At 41.4% G+C, this 20,777-nt stretch overlaps 1 protein-coding gene across 4 annotated transcripts in view; it reads right to left on the bottom strand.

Annotated features, from left to right (window-relative positions):
* Pfdn1 (prefoldin subunit 1) overlaps positions 1–20,777 on the bottom strand; it is a 57,504-nt gene that overhangs the window by 28,807 nt on the left and 7,920 nt on the right. For all 4 annotated transcript variants that reach the window (XM_032886237.1, XM_032886235.1, XM_032886236.1 and 1 more), the window contains exon 3: positions 7,093–7,177. In XM_032886237.1, coding sequence (XP_032742128.1) covers positions 7,093–7,177 — 85 coding nt within the window. The remainder of the gene's footprint in view (positions 1–7,092; positions 7,178–20,777) is intronic.

Genomic DNA, 20,777 nt, shown 5'->3' with positions numbered 1-20,777 from the left:
TTTAGGATACTTCAAACCATGTCCACATAAGATGGCAAACGTAACTGATAACTGTGCTCACTAAGTCTACTGGCGGGTTATTTCTCCATTTTTTCTCTCTTCCCAGGCCTCCTTATTCTGAAACAACAGTATGTAACCTCAGGGTGTGCATAGCTTCCTATAAAGGAAGAGTCCAACATCACCTACTTAAACAAAAAATCACACATAGTTAATACGACATGATACCAGGACTGAGATAAGCCAAAAGAAAGGCCACTTGTGGCAACAGCCAGGCTGTAAATGGAGAAGAAAACGGCAGAAATGCAAGCGCTCCTCTAGGGAGCACATGAATTAGAAGCACAGCAGGCTTCACCATGGTGGAGGAGACTCTAGCAATCCAGACAAAAGATCAAAGCAGCCGCCACAAGCCCTCAAACCAAAGGCAGCCTTTGCCGCTTAACTCTGTAAAGGCTGAGAAAGCTGCAGTCTTACAGCTACAGCGGCTGACGTCTCCACTGCATGAGTGCAAGAAGCAGCCAGCGGAGGGGCCACAGCTCTGAAAACTTCACTAACAACGCCTGTGCCAAACAACAGCCTCCCGGTGCAAGATGCCGCCTAGGGCTCCCATAGCTAGAGAAATCCATTCCTGACTTTAGAGCCTCAAAGGACAGTCTGGATCTCTAGTTACTACAGACTAATACGGCTGATGATTAAAGTGAAGACGATGGGTCATTTACTATTAGAACCTTCACAGGCCCGGGACACTGCATCTTTGACTGCTGCCTACTGTTTCCAGGATGTTCTTCTGAAAATGTTAAGGTTGGTGCTGAACCTACAGCTCAGAGAAGAGATCCTTTGCAACATATTACTGAGCACATCCCTGGTCACCCAACAGCTCAAGTCCTCACACTTGCTAACACAGTAAGTATGGCACAGTTTCCATCTTCACCATTCACTTACAGCTTTTTTAAAGCGAGGCAAGGTGGTGAGTGCGTGTAACCCCAGCACTTCGAAGGGTTCAAGGCCAGCCTGCCTACAACAGTGAGAGGAGAGAGGAGGAGTGCGTGGCTAGCATTCTCAAGGTCCTGGATGGCTCGCCAGCACAGCATAACAACTTGGATGTAATGGCACGTGCTGGAAACCTCAGCACTCAGGAGCTCACTGTTGGGGCTGAGAGGTGGTGTGGAGGTTAACCACACACATGAAATAATAAAACAAAACTAGTAAGAAAATTTTAAAGAAAAAGTTCAAGGTCGTTGTCAGCTAGACAGAGGACTGAAGGCTGCCAATTCAAAAACAATTACTACACTGATGGACCCTTCAGTGCAGCACATGATACTGTTCAAAAGCGTTCTGCCTACAGTGCAGCACCTTACTGAAGTAGAGTGCTAGGGTTTTGCTGTTTACGAACCCAGGGCATGCGAGGCAAGCATTCACTCTGGAAATGTTAAGTTTTCAGGACAATGCTATTGTCTTTTAAAATTGTCATAGTCACCCCAGCATTCAGCAGCCACCACCCTAATCAGTCAGCAGCCATCTATACTTCTTTTTTAAAAGATTTATTTATTTTGTATATGAGTACACTGTAGCTGTCTTCTGACACACCAGAAGAGGGCATTGGATCCCATTAGAGATGGTTGTGAGCCACCAGGTGGTTGCTGGGAATTGAACTTAGGACCTCTGGAAGAGCAGATGGCTCTAACCGCTAAGCCATCTCTCCAGCCCCAGCCATCTATACTTAATATAGGCTGTCCAATACACACACACACACACACACACACACACACACACACACACACAAACACACACACAATCAAAACTCACCAAAGTTTAGATGATCATTCACACTTTTCTACAACAAAGCATTTTTAAATCTTTTTATTTATTCATTTTGCCACACAGTGGTGTCACCTGCCTTTAATCCCAGCACTCAGGAGACAGAGGCCAGCCTGGTCTACAGAGTGAGTTCCAAGACAGCCAGGCTACACAGAGAAACCCTGCCTCAATTTTTTTTCAGTTATCTTGTTTATCTTCTGTGGTGCGGTTATCTGCTTTGCATGTATGTCTCTGTGCCACATACATGCCTGGTGACCACAGGGGTTAGATGGAGTCTAAAACTGGAGTACAGGGTGTAGTTAGCTGCCTCGTGGGTGCTGGGAACGTGACCTGAGTCCTCTGCAAGAGCAACAAGTGCTCCTAATCACTGAACTAGCTTTCCAGCCTTTTTTAAATTAAGGCATATACATTTTTATAGCACACATTTTATATATGCTAAATATATATATATATATATATATATATTCTAAAGTATGATGTAAACACAACTCTCATAGGTATTGAGAAACCAAAAAGAAAAAAAAATCATTTTAGCCTTAATAATCGTTATTACTATCACAATCTGGGCTATCTTCAAAGCCGGTGCAACATAAGCTCAAGCGATAACTGAATGCAGAGGCAATAAGAGTCTGACCGTAGGAGAAATGCAAAACAAGAAACCAAATACCAGTTCACAGTGTTAAACCAGAAGGCTAGTGATAATTATCAAGTGACATAGAATAATGTTCTTTTTTTTTTTTTTTTTTTTTTTTGGTTCTTTTTTTTGAGCTGGGATCGAACCCAGGGCCTTGCGCTTCCTAGGTACACCGCTGAGCTAAATCCCCAGCCCTAATGTTCTTTTTTAATGTGTGTGTATATATGCATATTAAGTGTGAAAATACTTATACTGAACAAAGTTGAAATAATATGTACCAAATTGTGCGTATAACACTTGGAAGAATACTGGAAGACAAGACTATATTTTCATGTTTAATTTTTCTCTAACTTTTTTTGCTTTTTATAGTACAGATTTATTATTTTTATAATATAAATAACATGTAAAACTAAAGACCTGAAAAAAGAAACAACATCCTAGAGCAGAGACTATGTAGCCCTAGCGATTTTCTACAGATTTAACTGATCCCCTAGCACTCATTAGAACTGAGCAATATGCTGAAATCATCTGTGGCAAGCTTACCTTGGTGGGGTGAGGGAGAGAGAGGGAGAAAGAGAGAGCGAGCACATGTGTGGTGTGTGTGTGTGGTGTGTGTGTGGTGTGTGCTGCGGGGGTGGTGTGGTGGGGGGTGTGGGGTGTGTGTGTGTGTGCGTGTGTGTGTGAGAGAGAGGTCCATGTGGTATGGTGTGTGTGTGTGTGTGTGTGTTGTGCATGCATGTAAATGTGGTGTGGGTGGGTGGGTATGTGTGTGTGAGTGTCCATGTGGTGTGGGTTTGTGTGTGTGTCTGTGTGAGAGTGTCCATGTGGGGTGTGTGTGTATGTGTGTGTGTCTGTGGGGTGTGTATGTGTGTGTGTGTGTGTGTGTCTGTGTGAGAGTGTCCATGTGGGGTGTGTGTGTGTGTTGGGTATGTATGTGTGTATGTGGGGTGGGTGTGTGTGTGGTGTTTATGTGTGTATGTGGGGTGTGTGTGTGTGTGTGTGTGTGTGTGTGTGTGTCTGTGAGAGTGTCCATGTGGGGTGTGTGTGTGTGTGTGTGTGTGTCCATGTGGGGGTGTGTGTGTGTGTGTGTGTGTGTGTGTGTGAGTGTCCATGTGGGGTGTGTGTGTGTGTCCATGTGGGGTGTGTGTGTGTATGTGGTGTGTATGATGTGGTGTGTGTATGTATGTGGGGTGTGTGTGTGTGTGTGTGTGTGTGTGTGTGTGTGTGTGTGTGTGTGTATGTGAGAGAGTGTCCATGTAGTGTGGGTTTGTGTGTGTGTGTGTGTGTGAGAGTGTCCATGTGGGGTGTGTGTGTTTGTCACCTGGATGCAGGTGCCCATTGAGGATCTTTTTTTTTTTTCATTTTTTGTTATTGGATATTTCCAATTCACATTTCAGATGTTACCCTTTCCCCCACAGAGGATCTCTGATACAGAGGAGCTATGGGTGGTGGTAATCTACTTGATGTGGGAGTTCTGCAGGAGCTACACATGCTCTAAACTCATGAACATCTCTCCAACTCCCTTTATTATTTTTTTCAAGACCGGGTTTCTCAGTGTAGCTCTGGCCTGAAACTTTCTCTGTAGACCAGGCTGTCCTTGAACTCACAAATACCTGTCTGCGTTTGCCTCCTTGCTGGGATTAAAGGTATGTGCCTTTACCCAGCCCCTTGGAAAATTAAGTATAAAAGCTAAGAAGATAAGAGTGGGGGGCTGGGGGGAGGCTAAAACCCTGCCACAGAAACCTGACCACTTACGTCTGATCTCTAGACCACACACCCAACTCTCAGAAGTTGCCCCTGTGTCATATCTCACACACACACACACACACACACACACACACACACAATTTTTTCACAAAGTAGGCAATGTATACTTATAATTTATTCAACAGATTATATGAAAAAAAGAAGTCTCAGGCTAACAAGGCTCTCTGCCGTAAAAGCACTGGCTAACAGACTGATGACCCAAATTCAATCTCTAGGTCGCACAGGGCAAAAGAAGACTCTCCTGCAGATCTCCTGACTGCCACACAAAGCACAGCATGTGCATGCCCGTCACCATATAAATACATAACAGTTTGAAAGAAAAAATCATTCTATCTGGATGCCCTAAGTGATTTCCGTATGGTAACAACTGCTTAACAATTTAAAATTTAGCTTTACATATCATTTAAAATATTCAAAAGCCAGGAATGTTGAAATATATGTGTAATCTCAGAATTTGGGAGGTAAAGACAGGAAGTTCAGGAGCTCAAGGTCATCTTTGGCTACATGGCAAGTTGAAGGCCAGTATGAACTAAAGGAAACTCAGTCTCAAAACCATAACACAACAAAATGTAAACTTACATTAATGGCTTTGATTCTGGTTTGTTTCCATAAAATGATTAACCAAACGGGGCTGAGGAGATGGCTCAGTTAGTAAAGTGCTTGCCATACATATATGAGGACTTGAGTTCAGATCCCCCACCGCCCACATGGAAAGGCCAGGTGCGATGCGGTCCTCCGGTCACGTCGGGGCTGGGAAGGCAGACATGTGGGCTCCTGGATTGCTGGCCAGCCAGTCTAGTTAAATCAGTGAGCTCCAGGTCCAATGAGAGCATCTGTCTCAAAAACTACAGTGACAGAGGAAGACAGCCAATGCTGACCCCTGGCTCTCATGTGTGCACACACACACACACACACATACACACATGCCTGCACGCACGCAGGCATGCACACCTCTTTACATTCTGCTATTTATTCATCAGGACAATTTATAAATTTATTTACCTGGCTGCAAAAAGCCAATTTTTTGTTTAACTATTATGAAATGGTTTCATTTGGATTTTTCAATATTTCATTTTTTTCTGAGTAAAAGCTGCAGGAAGGGAATTTGCTGTAAAGCAGCTGGAGGCATAAGGGCTGCAACAAGCAACTGGGTACTACAGGCTGACAGGCTTGTTTCCCTATGGTCTCTGCTTTACTTTACACTGCACTTTCCAATGCACAGACATATTACATCAGTTTAAATTATCAGCCAAGCTGGGCAGTGGTGAGGCTCACCTTTAATTCGAGTATTCAGGAGGCAGAGACAGGCAGATCTGTGAGTTCAAAGTCAGCTTAGTCTACAAAGTGAGGTCCAGGACAGCCAGGGCTATACCGTAAAACCCTGTCTCAAAATCCCCTATCACCAAGAAAAAAATTATCAGTCAAACTAAAATAAGACTAAGAAACCCTTAGGTTTCTTAGACACTCACTACACACTCCAAGGCCACACTAGATCAGTGCCCCTGAGGAATCCCCACAGACCAGAGGGGCTGTCTCCCCAATTCAGCAGAAGAGTGAGTCATGGTCTAAACCACTGCCTCAATAGTACTGACAGAAATTAGATCACGTGACCTATGAGATCATGATGTATCCACCCTCATCACAGGAACAGTTGGTGCCTAAAAAAACAGCCAATTTTTTGATCTAATGTAGCCTCTATGACATACAGGACAAACCCTTCTCCAAAGCCCCAAAGAAAGTCCCATCAAAGGTTCCAGCACATGAGGAAACTGTAATGATAAACTTGAGTTTCCCTGCACTCCCTAGTCTATCGTCTTTTACCCAAGTTTTAAAGTTTTGTTTTCCTCACTGGAACACACAACATCCCTCAGATTGTTTACCAGGTATTAAGTAATTAATAATTAATTATTACTGTTTATCAATTATGGCTCCCTACTTCGTCACTGTCTGAAACCCGAATTTCAGATAAAAAGAGTTGCATGTAAAAGAACACCTCCAGCACTGTCACTACTGCCCGTTAGTCTGCCTATCTGCCATAATCTACTACATAAACAATGCACTACTGTTTCGTTTATGACTTTTTAAATTTATTCTTTTGTTTATGACTTTTATTTTTAAAGAATTTGTCCACTAAAAGACAGCAGAGGGGGCTGGAGAGATGACTCAGTGGCTAAGAACAGTAAAAACACTGACTAAACTTCCAGAGGACCCAGGTTCAATTCCCAGCACCCACATGACAGCTCACAATTGTCTGTAACACCAAGACCTGACCTCACATCAACATGCAGGCGGAATACCAATATATATAAAAAATAAAATAATTTTTAAAAAAGCAGCAGAGAAAATACATTCAGATCCACACCTTATCTTTAAAATTGTCCACAGTTTTTTTTTTTTTTTTTTTTTTTTTTTTTTTTTTGGTTCTTTTTTTTTGAGCTGGGGATCGAAAAGGGCCTTTACGTTTTATTTAAATCCCCAGCCCTTGTCCACAGTTTTAAAAATGTTTTTTTTCTTTTCTTTTTTTTTTTTTTTTTCGTTTTTTGCTTGTTTGTTGGTTTGTTTGTTAGTAGTCCTGTCCTAGCTAACCTGGGGCTCTCTTTGTAGACTAGGCTAGCCTCAAACTCACAGAGATCTGCTTGCTTCTGTCTCGGGAGTGCTGGCACTAAAGGCATGCGTCATCGCTGTCCAGGAACAGTTTAGCTTCTTATCTTTGTATGCTGTCATAGATATGGCTGTTCCATGGTGTTCAAGATAATTAGAACAAATTAGATAAAACCAAACTATGGCTAAACTCGTGTCTGCCATCTTTCATTTCACATAACAGCGGGATTACCACTTTTGTCCCTTGAAAGGTTCTGGCTGCTGTGTGGGCATACCTCCAGCTCTTTAATTTTTTCTTCTGCTATTTTCTGTTTTTCTAACAGCTGGTTGTGAATTACTTCCTTGGACTGTAGAATAAACCTAGAAAACAAAAGAGTTAAAAGTTAAACCACATGGCTACTGTATTTAAAACCAGTTGTTATAAACCACAGTTAACGGTAGTCAAGAGGATAGCCTCTAGATTCAGGACAAAAAAACTGTTCCATCAAATAAACCTTGGAAACCATAACGGTTTTCAAGCTTTATTGGCCAAGGAAAGGTAAAGGGATAAAGGTAAATTATGTTTTCTTATTTAAAGGGCATTCTGGTGTTGAAAATATTTACAGATAGGAAAAAATGGCAAAAGCATTAAAAGTCAACATATAACAAACTTCCAGTAACTTTGGGTTGTCTTTCTGTGTGGACTTTTTAACGCGGTATTTGTACATTGGAGCGTCCTTCCATCTTTTTGGCTTTTTGTAACAGCAGTAACTCATGACCTTTAAAGTCACAATCGAGCACTGTGTTAAGATCAATGCCTTAGTGTCTCTCCGCGCTCCTCACACAAAGGCTCTACATACGCCAGAGTGTCTTTTATTGCCATTCCCAGTGTATGATACCTCTGAAGAGCTCAAGACGCACAAACAGAAATCTCAACTTTTTCCATTTCACAGTCAGGCATATTATTCACCACTGTTGAGGGCCCAATTATGGGGAAATTTTATGTATTAACACTGAATTGTGACATTAAATTCATAATTCTTGCTGCAGGAAAAGGAAGAACAAACTGTTTCAGAGCCTCAAGTAAGGGAATTGAATGAAGTATTTCTCTTCTGAAACCATGGAAAAACTCCAATTCCTCAAACAACTTTCAAGATTATTTAACTATGCTAAAACAGATTAAGTAACAATTATGATTACTTTTAAAAGATAATTTATTTTTTGTATGCATTGTTATTTTGCCTGCATATGTATCTGGTGAGGGTGTCAGAGGGGTGCTGGGAATTGAACACGGGTCCTCTGGAGGAGCAGCCAGTGCTCTTAACCACTGAGCCATTGCTCCGGCTCAACAATAACAAATATGTAATAGAACATTTTCACCGCTCTACACTTCAGGATTCAGCAGCAAAGAACTAAACATTATCTTTTAACAAAAAAACCCAAACAAATTGAGGTGTCAACATGTGATTTTTCTCTGCCAACTTCAAAGAAACAACAGGATGCCTAGGTAGGATCTCACCAAGAAACTCTGTTACTATGGATACGGAACAAAGGACACTCACAGAGCAACTGTAGACCTGACATCTGAGAAAAAACTTTCCTTCTCCTTCAGGAATATATCTTACCATACATGTTAATACAGTTCCATGAACTCGATCACGCCAGTAATCATTACACCTCTTCATCCATGATGTCAATCACCCAGATATTTTTTTTTTTACTTTTATGTGTATGATGTTTTGCCTGTGTGTATCTGTGTGTACTACATGTATGCCTGGCGCCCACCCACGGAGGTCAGAAGTGGACATCAGACACCCTAGAACTGGAATTAAAGATGGTAATGAGCCACCATGTGGTGTGGGAAATGAACCAGGGTCCTCTGCAAAAGCAACAAGTGCTCTTAATGGCTGAGCCACCTCTCCAGCCCTAAGTCTAGCTATCTTAACTGATGATTCTTCATTATATCCTGGGAAGATGGTTCACACACAAAAAAATGATGATGATGATGATTAATTGTAGGTCTTTCCCTATAGAATTCATCACATCTAAATGTTCTTACTGGACCCAAGAGACAAGCGCTATTTCAGATAAGGCGGGGTGACACCGAGGGGTTTTTCTCTTTCAGAATCAGGGAATGTTATTCACAAAGAACTGTCTATACTACACCGGGTCTTAATGACATGAAAAGCATCACAGGCAAGGCCCAGGAGTGGCCAATTATCACGCACAATTCTAAAACAGCACTGACTGTCTACCATTGAGTAGTACTCTCGAATGATAGACCATTAGACATCAGCTTTCTTAGTGTCTGGGAAATTTTCAAGGCTAAGATTAGAGGGCAAGTCATTACTTTATGTGGCCTTTAAAAGGAAAGTTATCTGAACAGATACTAAATCCCTTGAGCAGAAAATAAAGTCACTAGAAAGCAAGAACAGTAAACAACAGAAACACGTTCGTTGTCCATGGCCACACATCCCTAAGGACGCTGTGTCAGCCTGGCCAACTTCACAGGCCAGAGCCAGCCAGCCTACTACTGTGAACCCAAAACCTCTCAGTCATTCAGGTTTTAAACAAGACAAGTAGTTTATAAGCCTGAATGTTTACCTAAGGGGGCTGCTGCATACAAAACTCAAAAACACAATGTACGGAAAGTTGTTTGAGCCCTCAATTCAAAATGTGGCAGAGATACTCTCTATACAGCTATTAGAAAGACTTCCAAAGGCTAAGCTTTCTGAAAAGTCCTTAGCAAATGAGTTATCTATGATCTAAGAGGTAGTGAATTATTTGGAGACAATGTATCCCGAGTCTTATTATCACAAACATTAAGTACACAGAAGAGAGTCTTAGAGACCCTGCCTAATTGTTTCTATAAACAAAGAGATGATAAAATGACAGCAACTGAAATACACAAAACAAACAAGGAAAAGAATTCTCCTGTGACAAATGATGAGCAGTGTCCAGGTGACAGCTGGGATTACACAACCTTTATTAGAGCCACTGCTTCAAAAAGGACCTCCATTTTTACCTGGAAGCCAATGCCCTGTGGCCATGCAAAGCCAGCTCTCAAAGACATGTGACCTTCTGCATTCACTCTTAATTTATTTGCAATTGTGTCACCTGGATAACATACTTCTCTGATTTCTCCCCCTCTATGAGGAACAGCACAGGCTATAATTTAGATCATATGACAGGGCTGACAGAGGAGCTTCACTCTCTAATAATTCAGTATGGATCAAAAATATAATTCAGAACCAGTGGCAATAAAGTTTGCTAGGTACACTTCGAAATATGATCGACTGAACATATGCCATCCAAAAAACAAAATGCTTACAACATTTGACTTGGTTTGGATAAGTTTCTTAAAAAATCTTAATGGCGTTTCATTTTCAGGACATCCACAAATTAAGTAGCACAGAGAGGGATGAAAAGAATGAACCAAACTGGAACTAGACAAGGTGGTATACACTCGTAATCTTTACCCTAGGAAGGCAGAAGCAGGAGAATTAAGAGTTCAAGATCACCCCGAGCTATAGATCGAGTTGGAAGCCAGCCTCAACTACATGAAACCCCATCTGGTAAAGTCAGTTTCTAAAAGAGACTCTTTTTTAGATTAGAGGTTAAAGTCCCTGAGGTTTTGGAGGCCTTGAGCATTTGAACTGACAGGAAAACAGAAAACAGTTGGTAAAAACAGGCCAGCATAAGGGTACACCTAGAATCTTCTATTCAAGGCAGATTCCCAAAGGGTTCCACCTTTTGCCTAAGAGTACTGAAAAAATAAATTTGCCTCTTTGTAGGACACAATAAAACTACCTTAGGGTGAACAGAATAACCAAGTAAAAATTATCTTTTAAGAATATATAATCAAGGGCTGGAGAGATGGCTCAGAGGTTAAGAGCACTGACTCTTCTTCCAGAGGTCCTGAGTTCAAATCCCAGCAGCCACATGATGGCTCACAGCCATCTGTAATGGGATCCAATGCCCTCTTCTGGTGTATCTGAAGACAGCTACAGTGTACTTATATATAATAAATAAATAAAATAAAATAAGAATATATAATCAAGCCAGTACTTGGGAGGCAGAGGCAAACTGATCTCTGTGAATTTGAAGCCAGACTGGTCTATGTAGTAAATTCTAGGCCACCCAGTGCTATATAATGAGATCCTCTCACAAAACAAGCAGACAAAACAAACAAACATAAAAGGATATGTAATCAGGAGCTGGGGCAATGGTTCAGTGGTTAAGAGCACTCACAGATCTTCTACAGCACCCAGATTCGATTCCTAGCACCCACATGGTTGATGATAACCACCTACGACTCTAGTTCCAGTGGATCTGATGCCCTCTTCCAAACTCTGAGTGCACTAGACATGCTAAATGCATTCAGGCAAAAGACTCATACATATAATCTTCACATGCACACACACACACACACACACACACACACACACACACACACAGAGGAGCTGGAAAGATGGCCCAGCTAAGAAGACAGCATACCATTCCTTGAGTTTGATGCTCAGCCCCCACATCAGACGGCTCACAACCACCTGTAACTCTAGCTCTAGGAGAATCCAACACTTCTGGCCTCTGACACATGAACTTACCCACCCACAGACAAAATTTACAGCAATAGAAATTAATCCAAGCTAGGCAATGATGGTGTATGCCTTTGTGAGACACAAGCAGGCAGATCTGAGTTCTCTACTCAGCAAGTTCCCAGGACAACCAAAACTACACAGAAAGATCCTGTCCTGAAAAACCAAAAAGGGGAAAAAAAAATCTTAAAAAACAAAACTTAAAAAAAAGAAGAAAAAAAAGCTGTAGAGAGCCAGTGTGGCTCTGTGTGAACAAGCATTCATGACATGTCATGTACACCAATGCCTCAGATTCATGGGAGGGCACCATGTCCCCTGGTCCAAGTGCAAATGCTGAGAAATGGCCAATCTTTAGCTAAAAACAGGATCTGTAAAAAGTGTGAAGTGAAGCTTCCTCCTCCTGGATAACTGTATGACCAGCTCCCAGACTCTCCCTTACTGAGACCCCTACTACTAAGGTGAGATAGCCCACCCTTCCTTCATGCTGTACACAGTAAATGTACTTGGTATCCAGGATGCTGGTGCACCCCCGTGCAGCCAATCCCAGCTTTACATTGCTTATGTCTGTCTCTCTTAATCTCTCTTTGTTCCCACTCAGGTTTCCAGCACCAGCCACACGAGCCATGGCAGTAACCAATAACCATAAGCTGCTGGCTTTCACAGACCAAAGTATACAGCAACCACAGACCCCCAAGTATGTTAAGATCAAAATGTAACTTACAGTTGCTCCTAGTTAGACAAGTGATATAGTTCGAATTAACTATAAGAACGGCTAACAAAATGGACTCAAGGGGCCAACAAGACAGCTCAGAAGGTACAGTGATTGTTGTGGGAGCCTGAGGACCCGAGTTTGATCCTCAGAGCCCACATAATGGTGGAGAGAAAACCAGACTCCTGTACTCTGGGCACAGCATGCAAGTATGCGCGCGCGTGCGCACACACACACACACACACACACACACACACACACACACACCTACCTACATATCTGAGTTTCTTTTGATAGATTATTCGACATAGGAACTGGAGAGATGCCTTAGTGTTAAGAGCGATTAAATTCCCAGCACCCACACTGGCTGACAACCATCTACAATACAGCTCCAGGAAATACGACTCCCACTTTTGGCCTCTGCAGGTCCTGCACACATGTGTCATGAACATTTATATAAATATAAATAAAAACAATTAACCTTTTCTTATTTATGTAGAGTCAAAAATGAATGATAGAGCCTACTCAAAAAGGGCCTCAAATTCTCTAATGTGGTCAGACCCGGGAGGAAGAGAGAGAAAGAAGCATGTAAAGATATCATGAACTTGCACTTTCTTCTTTGGTTTGTTTTTGTGACAGGGTTTCTCTGTGTGGCTCTGGCTGTCCTAGAACTTGATCTGTAGACCAGGCTGGCCTCAAATTCAGAGATCCACCTGCCTCTGCCTCCTGAGTGCTGAGTTTAAAGGCATGTATGATCACTGCCTGGCCGAACTTGAACTTGTACTTTCTTAAACAAAACAAACCAACCACCACTCTCATCCTAGCCAGTGTCAAAAATGAAAACACACGCACACGCGCGCACACACACACACACACATACACACACAAACTGGACAAAGTATAAACTACTGCAAACCAAAGACAATGACAGTCTTAAGGGCAGCCAGAGAATGACACAGTTTTTAGAGATAAGAATCATAACATAAACTATGCAAGAAGACAATGGTGTGACATTTTCAAGGAGCTTTGAAAATAAATAGGTACCAATCAGCATAGGTGAAAATATACTGCAAAAATAAAAGAAATGCAAGCAAAAGCTGAGAATATTTATCTTGGCAAACATACCACAGAAATGCTACCAACAGTTCCTCCACCAAGAGGACACAGCTATGTGTCAGAGAGCAGTTCTGCCTAGCATGTTCAAGCTGCAGGTTCAATCTCCAACACCTGGAGGCTAAAAAGCAAGAGAATCACGTTTGAAGACAGCTGGGCTACATAGAGAGCTCCAGGCAAGCCTTGGCTACATAGACCCTGTCTCAAAAACAAGCAAGCAAATCCCGCTTATCTATACTCAACTAATTCTCAAAGGCACCAAAAATATACACTAGAGGAAGAACAGCCTACTAACAAACTTGACTCCTATCTCTTCCCATACAAAACTACATTAGAGATCTAGATCTGTCAAAGACCCAAAACTCTTAAACTACTAGAGGTAAACAAAAAAAAAAAAAAAAAACAAAAACAAAAAAAAAAAAAAAAAAAAAAAAAAAAACACTTCAAGACATTCAATTTGGGGATCCTGGTGGGAATGGCTTGTGCCTGTAATCCCAGCACTTGTACAGTCTGATACAGGAGGCTTGCTACAAATATGAGGCCAGCCTAGGATACATAGTGAGGTCTAGCCTCCTTTATAAATAGGACATCCTACCTCAAGTAGATGAGACAGAATGACTTTCTGAACAGGACCCCCAAAACCATGGAAAACAAGATGCTATTCCATTAAACTACCTTGTTATATGAAACATCTCCCTATGTAGCCCTGGCTGGCCTCAAACTCCCTATTACAGGCTGGGCTGGCCTCAAACTTACAAAGATTCACCTACCTCTGTTTCCAGAAGACTGCGATTAAGGATGTGAGGCACCATCCCAAACTCTACCTCACCAATCAGGGTAGGCCAGGTGACCAAAGAGCCCTTAGTGAACCGGCTGCCTCTGCCAGGCTTGCAGGGATATTCCATATGCATGCCCACCTTTTTATCTGGGTGCCAGGGGCTGAATTCGGGTCTCCATGCTTATTTAGCAGAACCTTTCTGATTGATTATATGTCATAGACAAACAGACAAACAGACAGACTGACATGCACGCACGCACACACACACACACACACACACACACACACTTTAAGATGAATCCTAATTTTCACAAAATGAAGACATAATAATTAATTACCTAAGTATGGTGACAAATACATCTACTCTCAACACTGGAGGCCTGAGGCAAGGGAACTACTAATTCCAGCCAGCCAGAGCTACACAGTGAGAGTCTTCCTCATCTTTAGTCCCAGCACTCCAGAGGTGGAGACAAGTGGGCCTCCATATTTGAGAGCAGCCTGGTTGTCATGAGTGACGTCCTCCAAGCCAATCAATTGCCATCTTAGAGAGTTCGGTTGTACCTCCTGGCAAAAAGATAACCCAGTTGGGTCTGTTAACTTTTTACACCACTTCACGGAGGGGGAGAGTCAGGAGATTATCACCTAAGTATCTACACCTTACTGCTGGTGTATGTAACTCTGCCGTCTAATTGCACGTGGCCTCTGAGAAGTGTTAGACAGACCAGGGAAGACGAGGAGGGGCTCCATGCAGTTTCACGGACACTCTCATCCCTGATGGGTAAAGATTTTCCAGGTACAACTTGCTGAGGAGGGGGGCTCCCACATCCCTGTCAGTAACCCCAAGAAACTTGTTGATTCCCCAGAGTGAAGTCCAGCAGAACTGTGCCTAAGTTGTCCTTGGGACCATTGCTCATGTCTCCTCCTGGGAAGTAATTTTAGCAAAATGGTCTACTTAGAGACACACAGTGAGTTTAAAAAAAAAAAAAAAGGCAAAGCAAAAACAAGGCTGAAACTTTCTATGCTGATGGCATGCTACATGCTCCTAAAACTTGCCAGATCAAATTAAAAAAAAAAAAAAAAAAAAAAAAGAATGCCCCAAGATTTGGAAGCACTGAAAGGATAGAAAAGCCATTAGCTGAAATGAGAAAGACTGAGCAATATGGCATAAAAAGCGAGAACTTTATGTTGGCCAAGTAAATTCTGAGATACATATTAAAATACCAACAGAGATGTAGACAGCTGGATAAACAAGTTCAGAATGCAATAAGGCAGTTCAAGTTAAAGATACAATGTGGGACTTGTTAGTACGTAAGAAAGCATTTGGAGGCTGGTAATATAGTTGAGCCATTACAAGGCCTGCCTGGTATGCAGAGTCCTGGGTTCAATCTCCCAAAGCATAAACCAGGTGGTTTATACGCCTACAATCCCAGATCTTAGCCAGTTTAATGTCTGAGCTGGAGATATGGCTCAGCAGGTAAAATGCTCACTCTGCAAGCTAAGGACCAACATTCAGATCCACAGTGCTCAGGTAGAGCCTGGTGGTGCACACCTGCGATCCTAGGGTGGCCAGGCAGAGGCAGGAGGTTGCCTGGAGCTAACTGGCCAGCTAATCTTGCTGAACTAGTGAGTTCTAGGCTCAGTGAAGTCTTCTTGTCTTTTAAAAAGGGCTGAGGACATGGCTTAGGTGGTTAAGAGCATTTGCTGCTCTTCCAGAGGACCCACATCTTCACACACACACACACACACACACACACACACACACACACACACACACACACACACACACACACACACATAAACACATAAACATGTATACAAATGGAACTTCAAGGTCATTCTCAACTATATAATAAAGGCAAGGTCAGCCTGGGCTATGTAGGATATCCTATCTCAGGGAGGGGGTGGGGGAGGTACCAAGAAGACAATTAAACATAAGGCAAGGGAGGAGAAAATCTAGTTGGTAAGCACAGGGGCAATCTAGTATTTACAAAATGTGAAGGAAAAGAAATCAGGATAAGGGTGGGAAGGATGCTAGTCAGGTCCAGGGGAAAGTCAAGCCAGAGAGAAAGAATGAGGCACAGCTAGACTCCTCTCTGAGGGTCAGCTGAGGGAGGAGAGTGCACTCCAGGGACTAGCTGTCCATGGCTCCTGAGGACCCCAAGCCCACCTACGAACATTCTGTGTTCGAGATAAAGACGTACACTGGAAGGTTCAGTTTGTACTAATTTAAAACACTGTCTATTTTTAAGTCAAAACCATTACTCCTGAAATGGAAGCTGTAGTACGTTAATCTATTTTAAAACACGTGTTTATTTTGGGTTACTATTTGGCATTCTAAGTGTTCTGGTAAATAATCACCTCTGATGTTTACCACTTTTACTTTGGCCTCATCAAACCTCAAATGTTGAAGTAAATAGTAAGAAAGCTTACTTCTTTCTTTTAAAGATGTAATCTTCATTTTACTAGTAGGTTAAAATACAACACTGGAAACAGATAGTCAAGGCTGTGAGTGTTGATGAACACGTGCTGGCAGAAAGCCAATAAAGTTAAGTCAAAAGTCATTCAGAAACATACGTATTGGAAGCTGGTGTGGCAATCCCAGCTCTTGGAAGTCTAAGTCAGGAAAATCAAGCTTAGTTTGAAACTAGCATGCTCCACATAATGAATTCCTCCAAGTCAGGCTAGGCTACAATGTGAGAACATGTCTCAAAATGAAGCAAAACAAAACAAAAAATAGACTGCACATTGTCATCCAAATCTCTTAGTCTCAGCAAACATAAAAAGATGGGCAGAGAGAAGTCATGAGTTCTTACCTATTTAGAGATGTTTTTAATACTAGGCTCTAGATGCTTGAAAGTTTTGGTATCAGAGTAATTTAAGTCCACTTTGAAGCCAAAAGGATACCGGCTTCCAAACATCTGCTCCATTTCAAAGTAACTGATATGTGTCTAAACAAGAAAAGCTGGGAGGGCTCAGCAGGTGACTGCCACCAAGCCTGGCCACCTGAGTGTGTCCCAGGACCTACATGGTGGAAAGAAGGGTGACTCAAGTTGTCCTGACTTCCACCTGTGCCCCACACACAAGAGACTAATGAATCAAAATTATTACGTTTTTAGAAAAAAGGGAGATAGGGACTGGAAAGTGGCTCAATGGTTAAGAGTTCTTGCTGCAGTTCCAATGGCCGCAAGTTCAGTTCCCAGTACCCACATGTGGTAGCTCATAATCTCTCTCTCTCTCTCTCTCTCTCTCTCTCTCTCTCTCTCTCTCTCTCTCTCTCTCTCTCTCTCTCCCCCTCCCTCCCTCCCTCCCTCCCTCCCTCCAAAAGCCATGACTCCTAGAGCCCAGCAATTTTTGATACAAGTAACAAATCATTACCAACTATGTGTGCATACAATGGTTTGAGCCTCTCACTCTGGGACAGTTCTTTTGAGTCCTTTTTGGGTATTTCATTAAGCAGGCTACAGTCCTTGACATAAGCATTTCAGCCATCTCATTCAAACAGATTAGACAGCAAACTGTTCCTAAATTTATCACTATGACATAAGTGGCAGTTAAAATCAGAAAATTCTTTAGTACAATTTAAATTTTACTTTTTCTTTTCAAGTAAACTACAACTAATTTCTCAGTAACAAAGTAACACATATTGCTACAAGTCAGTGGCACTTGACCCCTTCCCTGAGTTAACAATATTGATTCTTGTTATCATCAACTTAGGCTCACCCTGTTTCTGTCAGGTTGCTGAATAACTGCTACCTTCACACCACAAAGGCAGACTATGTTTAATCCTTTCTGTGGGAGATATATCAAGTCTTTTTTTAAAAAGGTATTTCTAATTATTTTATGTGTTATGTGTATTGTGCCTGCACGTATGACTGTGCACCGTATGTGGGCCTTAACTCATGGAAGCCAAAAGAGGATGTCAGATCCCTTGGAGTTATAGATGGTTGTAAGCTATGATGTAGGTGCTGGGATTGAACTCTGGTCCTCTGCAAGAGCAAGCAGCCAGAGCTCCCAACCACTGAGCCATCCCCCCAGCCTTGATATCAGGTCTGTTGATGTCAGGAAATGTAGATGCTAAGTACCACAATGAATGGATTACGTTCTTTACAAACAAAAGAAAGAAAGAAAGAAAGAAAGAAAGAAAGAAAGAAAGAAAGAAAGAAAGAAAGAAAGAAAGAGAGCGAGCCTAAAAATAAGTAACCCTATAACAAGGATACATTAAATGAAAATTTATTTTAGTGCATTTGCACTATTTAAGAGACTCATTTTTCCTTTTAACAATTGATTGTAATTAGCACATTTTCAAAATTAATTTCCCGTGTTTCAGTGAGAATGTTTACATTCTGGGAAACATGGGAGGGGAAGAGAGGAAGGAATTATTAAAGGCTTCTTCTTCTGAAGAAACATGACTATGTAAGACTTACGCAAATGTCTGCTAAGCTCTGCGACCTAAAAACAATTATGTCACTGTACACAGCAGGAGGACAAGTTGTAATGAGCATCGAGTTTTTAAATCATTGACAACTTAGGGAAATTAAGATTACTCAAAGGCCCCTCTCTGGAGTCCTAAATATGGGAAGAAGGAGATGTGCCCATCTGGGGTTCTATACATATTTCACATCAACAAAACTGAAGTCATTTTTCCCACACACAACAGGAAGCAGTGTTTTTCTTTCCCTAAGAGCTGTGAGCAATGACAGCAATGGCTTTAAATGGCTCTGTATAAAAACACAAGAAGGGTGAGTCCTGTCCTATTAGTAAGTGCAGCCAAGCAGCAAGAACCTCTCTTCTTTTAAAAATAAAAAGAACCTTTTAAAGTAAAAAAAATAAAAATATTACCTTTGAAAATTATCTTTGCAGCTGAGTGGTGGTGTGGACCCTTAATCTCAGCACTGGGAAGGCAGAGGCTAGTGGATCTATGAGCTCTAGGCCAGCTTGGTCTATAGAGCAAGTTCCAGGACAGCTAAGAGAACACAGAGAAACTGCCTCAAAACACCCCCCACACACACACACACCAAAAAAAAAGAAAAGAAAAGAAAGAAGGAAAAGGAAGGAAGGAAGGAGAAAGAGAGAGAGAGAGAGAGAGAGAGAGAGAGAGAGAGAGAGTGAGTTATCTTTACATTGCTTTCTAAACCAAAAACTACAAGTTACTCCCTATGGAAAGAATATAAAAGAAACTTATAAATTTGCATTTACAATAGGGCTCTCCCATCAAAAGTATTCTACACATTTTTTCCTATCTGCACTTAGCATTAAATATCTAAACCTAGGGCTAGGAGAGATATTCCAACAGTTAAGAGCTGGCTGCTGCTCTGCCAGAGGTTTTGAGTTCAATTCCCGGCTTCCACATGGGGGCTCATAACAATCTTTAACTGTAGTTCCATGGGCTCTGATGCCCTCTTCTGGTGTGCAGACTGTACATAGAGACAAAATACACAAAATCAATAAACAAGTCTTTAAAACTAGTAATAAACAAACAAACCTGATTCTTGTGAGAGCAATAGTACAGCTATGTTTACTGGACCAACAGCAGTATAAACAATGCCAACAATGTTTGCAGTGCTACACTTTCTAAATATTATTTCCTAATCTCCTGGAAATAAAATACAACTTTCTTCAGCTTTAAAATTACCTCACTTAACTGGAAGATAAACTTTAGATAGCTACATGAGATTGTAAAAGGGCTGCAAACCTCAGATTCGCAACTGTTATCTCCATTAATATTTAACGTTCACTATTCATCCTACTTTTAAGGGATGTCACAGGTAAAATTATGTATCAACAGTCACAGTGACAAATAAGATAACAGCATGAACATTAAAATTTGAACAAAGGGCAAATTGCCTGGGCTGTGATGAAGAGTTTAGCTTTTTTATCCTAATTAGTTGGAAATCTGTGTGAGTGCTTTCACAGAGCAGCTCTTAGCTATCTTGCACCTCCTGTTTTACCTTCCACCTATGCAGCGTTTAACTTAAGTTGACACTTCTGGATCCTTCAGCCAACAAAGATCAACCATAAAATTACTTCAAGTAGAAATAGCCACGCTCTGCAACAGCAACCTCTGCATTGCTAGACGCTTATCCAGATGGTAGATTTATACCATTGTCATTCTTAGGTCCTTAAATGTAAAAAATACCCACAGAATGGAAGCATACCTCTAAATTGGTTTAAATATGGCACCAAGTTATTTTTAGTCAAGCTTTAAAAAGGGACTTATCATTCTTCTCAAAGGCTAATCTACTCAAGTTGCTCCCATGTTAAAAAAAAATAAAAATAAAGGGCCAATTTATCTGTTTTGAAAATTAGAAATGTTATTTATGCACTGCTCAACAAAATGTTAGGAGAGTCCTCACATCAAATCAAGGTCAGAATCATGCCTATTGTTTATAAAAACACAGTCTTTTCGAGCACTAACATGGTTAAATGTTATCTATGTGTACTTAAAATAATTCTTATCAAAACATTAAAATTATTTTTTGAAACTTCTCATCCTATACTATACAGAGTGAAAAGGAAAACTCACATGACTAGAAGTTGTTTATTTGTGGAAAAAAAAGAAATATTCACACCACATTTATTTGAAATCTGGATTCCCTCCTTGCATGATAGAAAGATGCAAAGACAAACACTTCCAAATAGCCAGACAGCTCATCCCACAGTTGTAACTTTCATCATGCTTCTCAAAGTGGAGCGGTGAGATCAGCTCACAAACAGCTTAAGCAGCAGAACTAGAAATCGGTGGTAGTAGTATCAGGCTACATAACAGCCTCTCCGAAGAATATGAAG

This window comes from Rattus rattus, chromosome 15 (assembly GCF_011064425.1).
Source record: "Rattus rattus isolate New Zealand chromosome 15, Rrattus_CSIRO_v1, whole genome shotgun sequence".
Taxonomy (NCBI): domain Eukaryota; kingdom Metazoa; phylum Chordata; class Mammalia; order Rodentia; family Muridae; genus Rattus; species Rattus rattus.
This window is presented reverse-complemented; position numbering and strand designations above follow the sequence as displayed.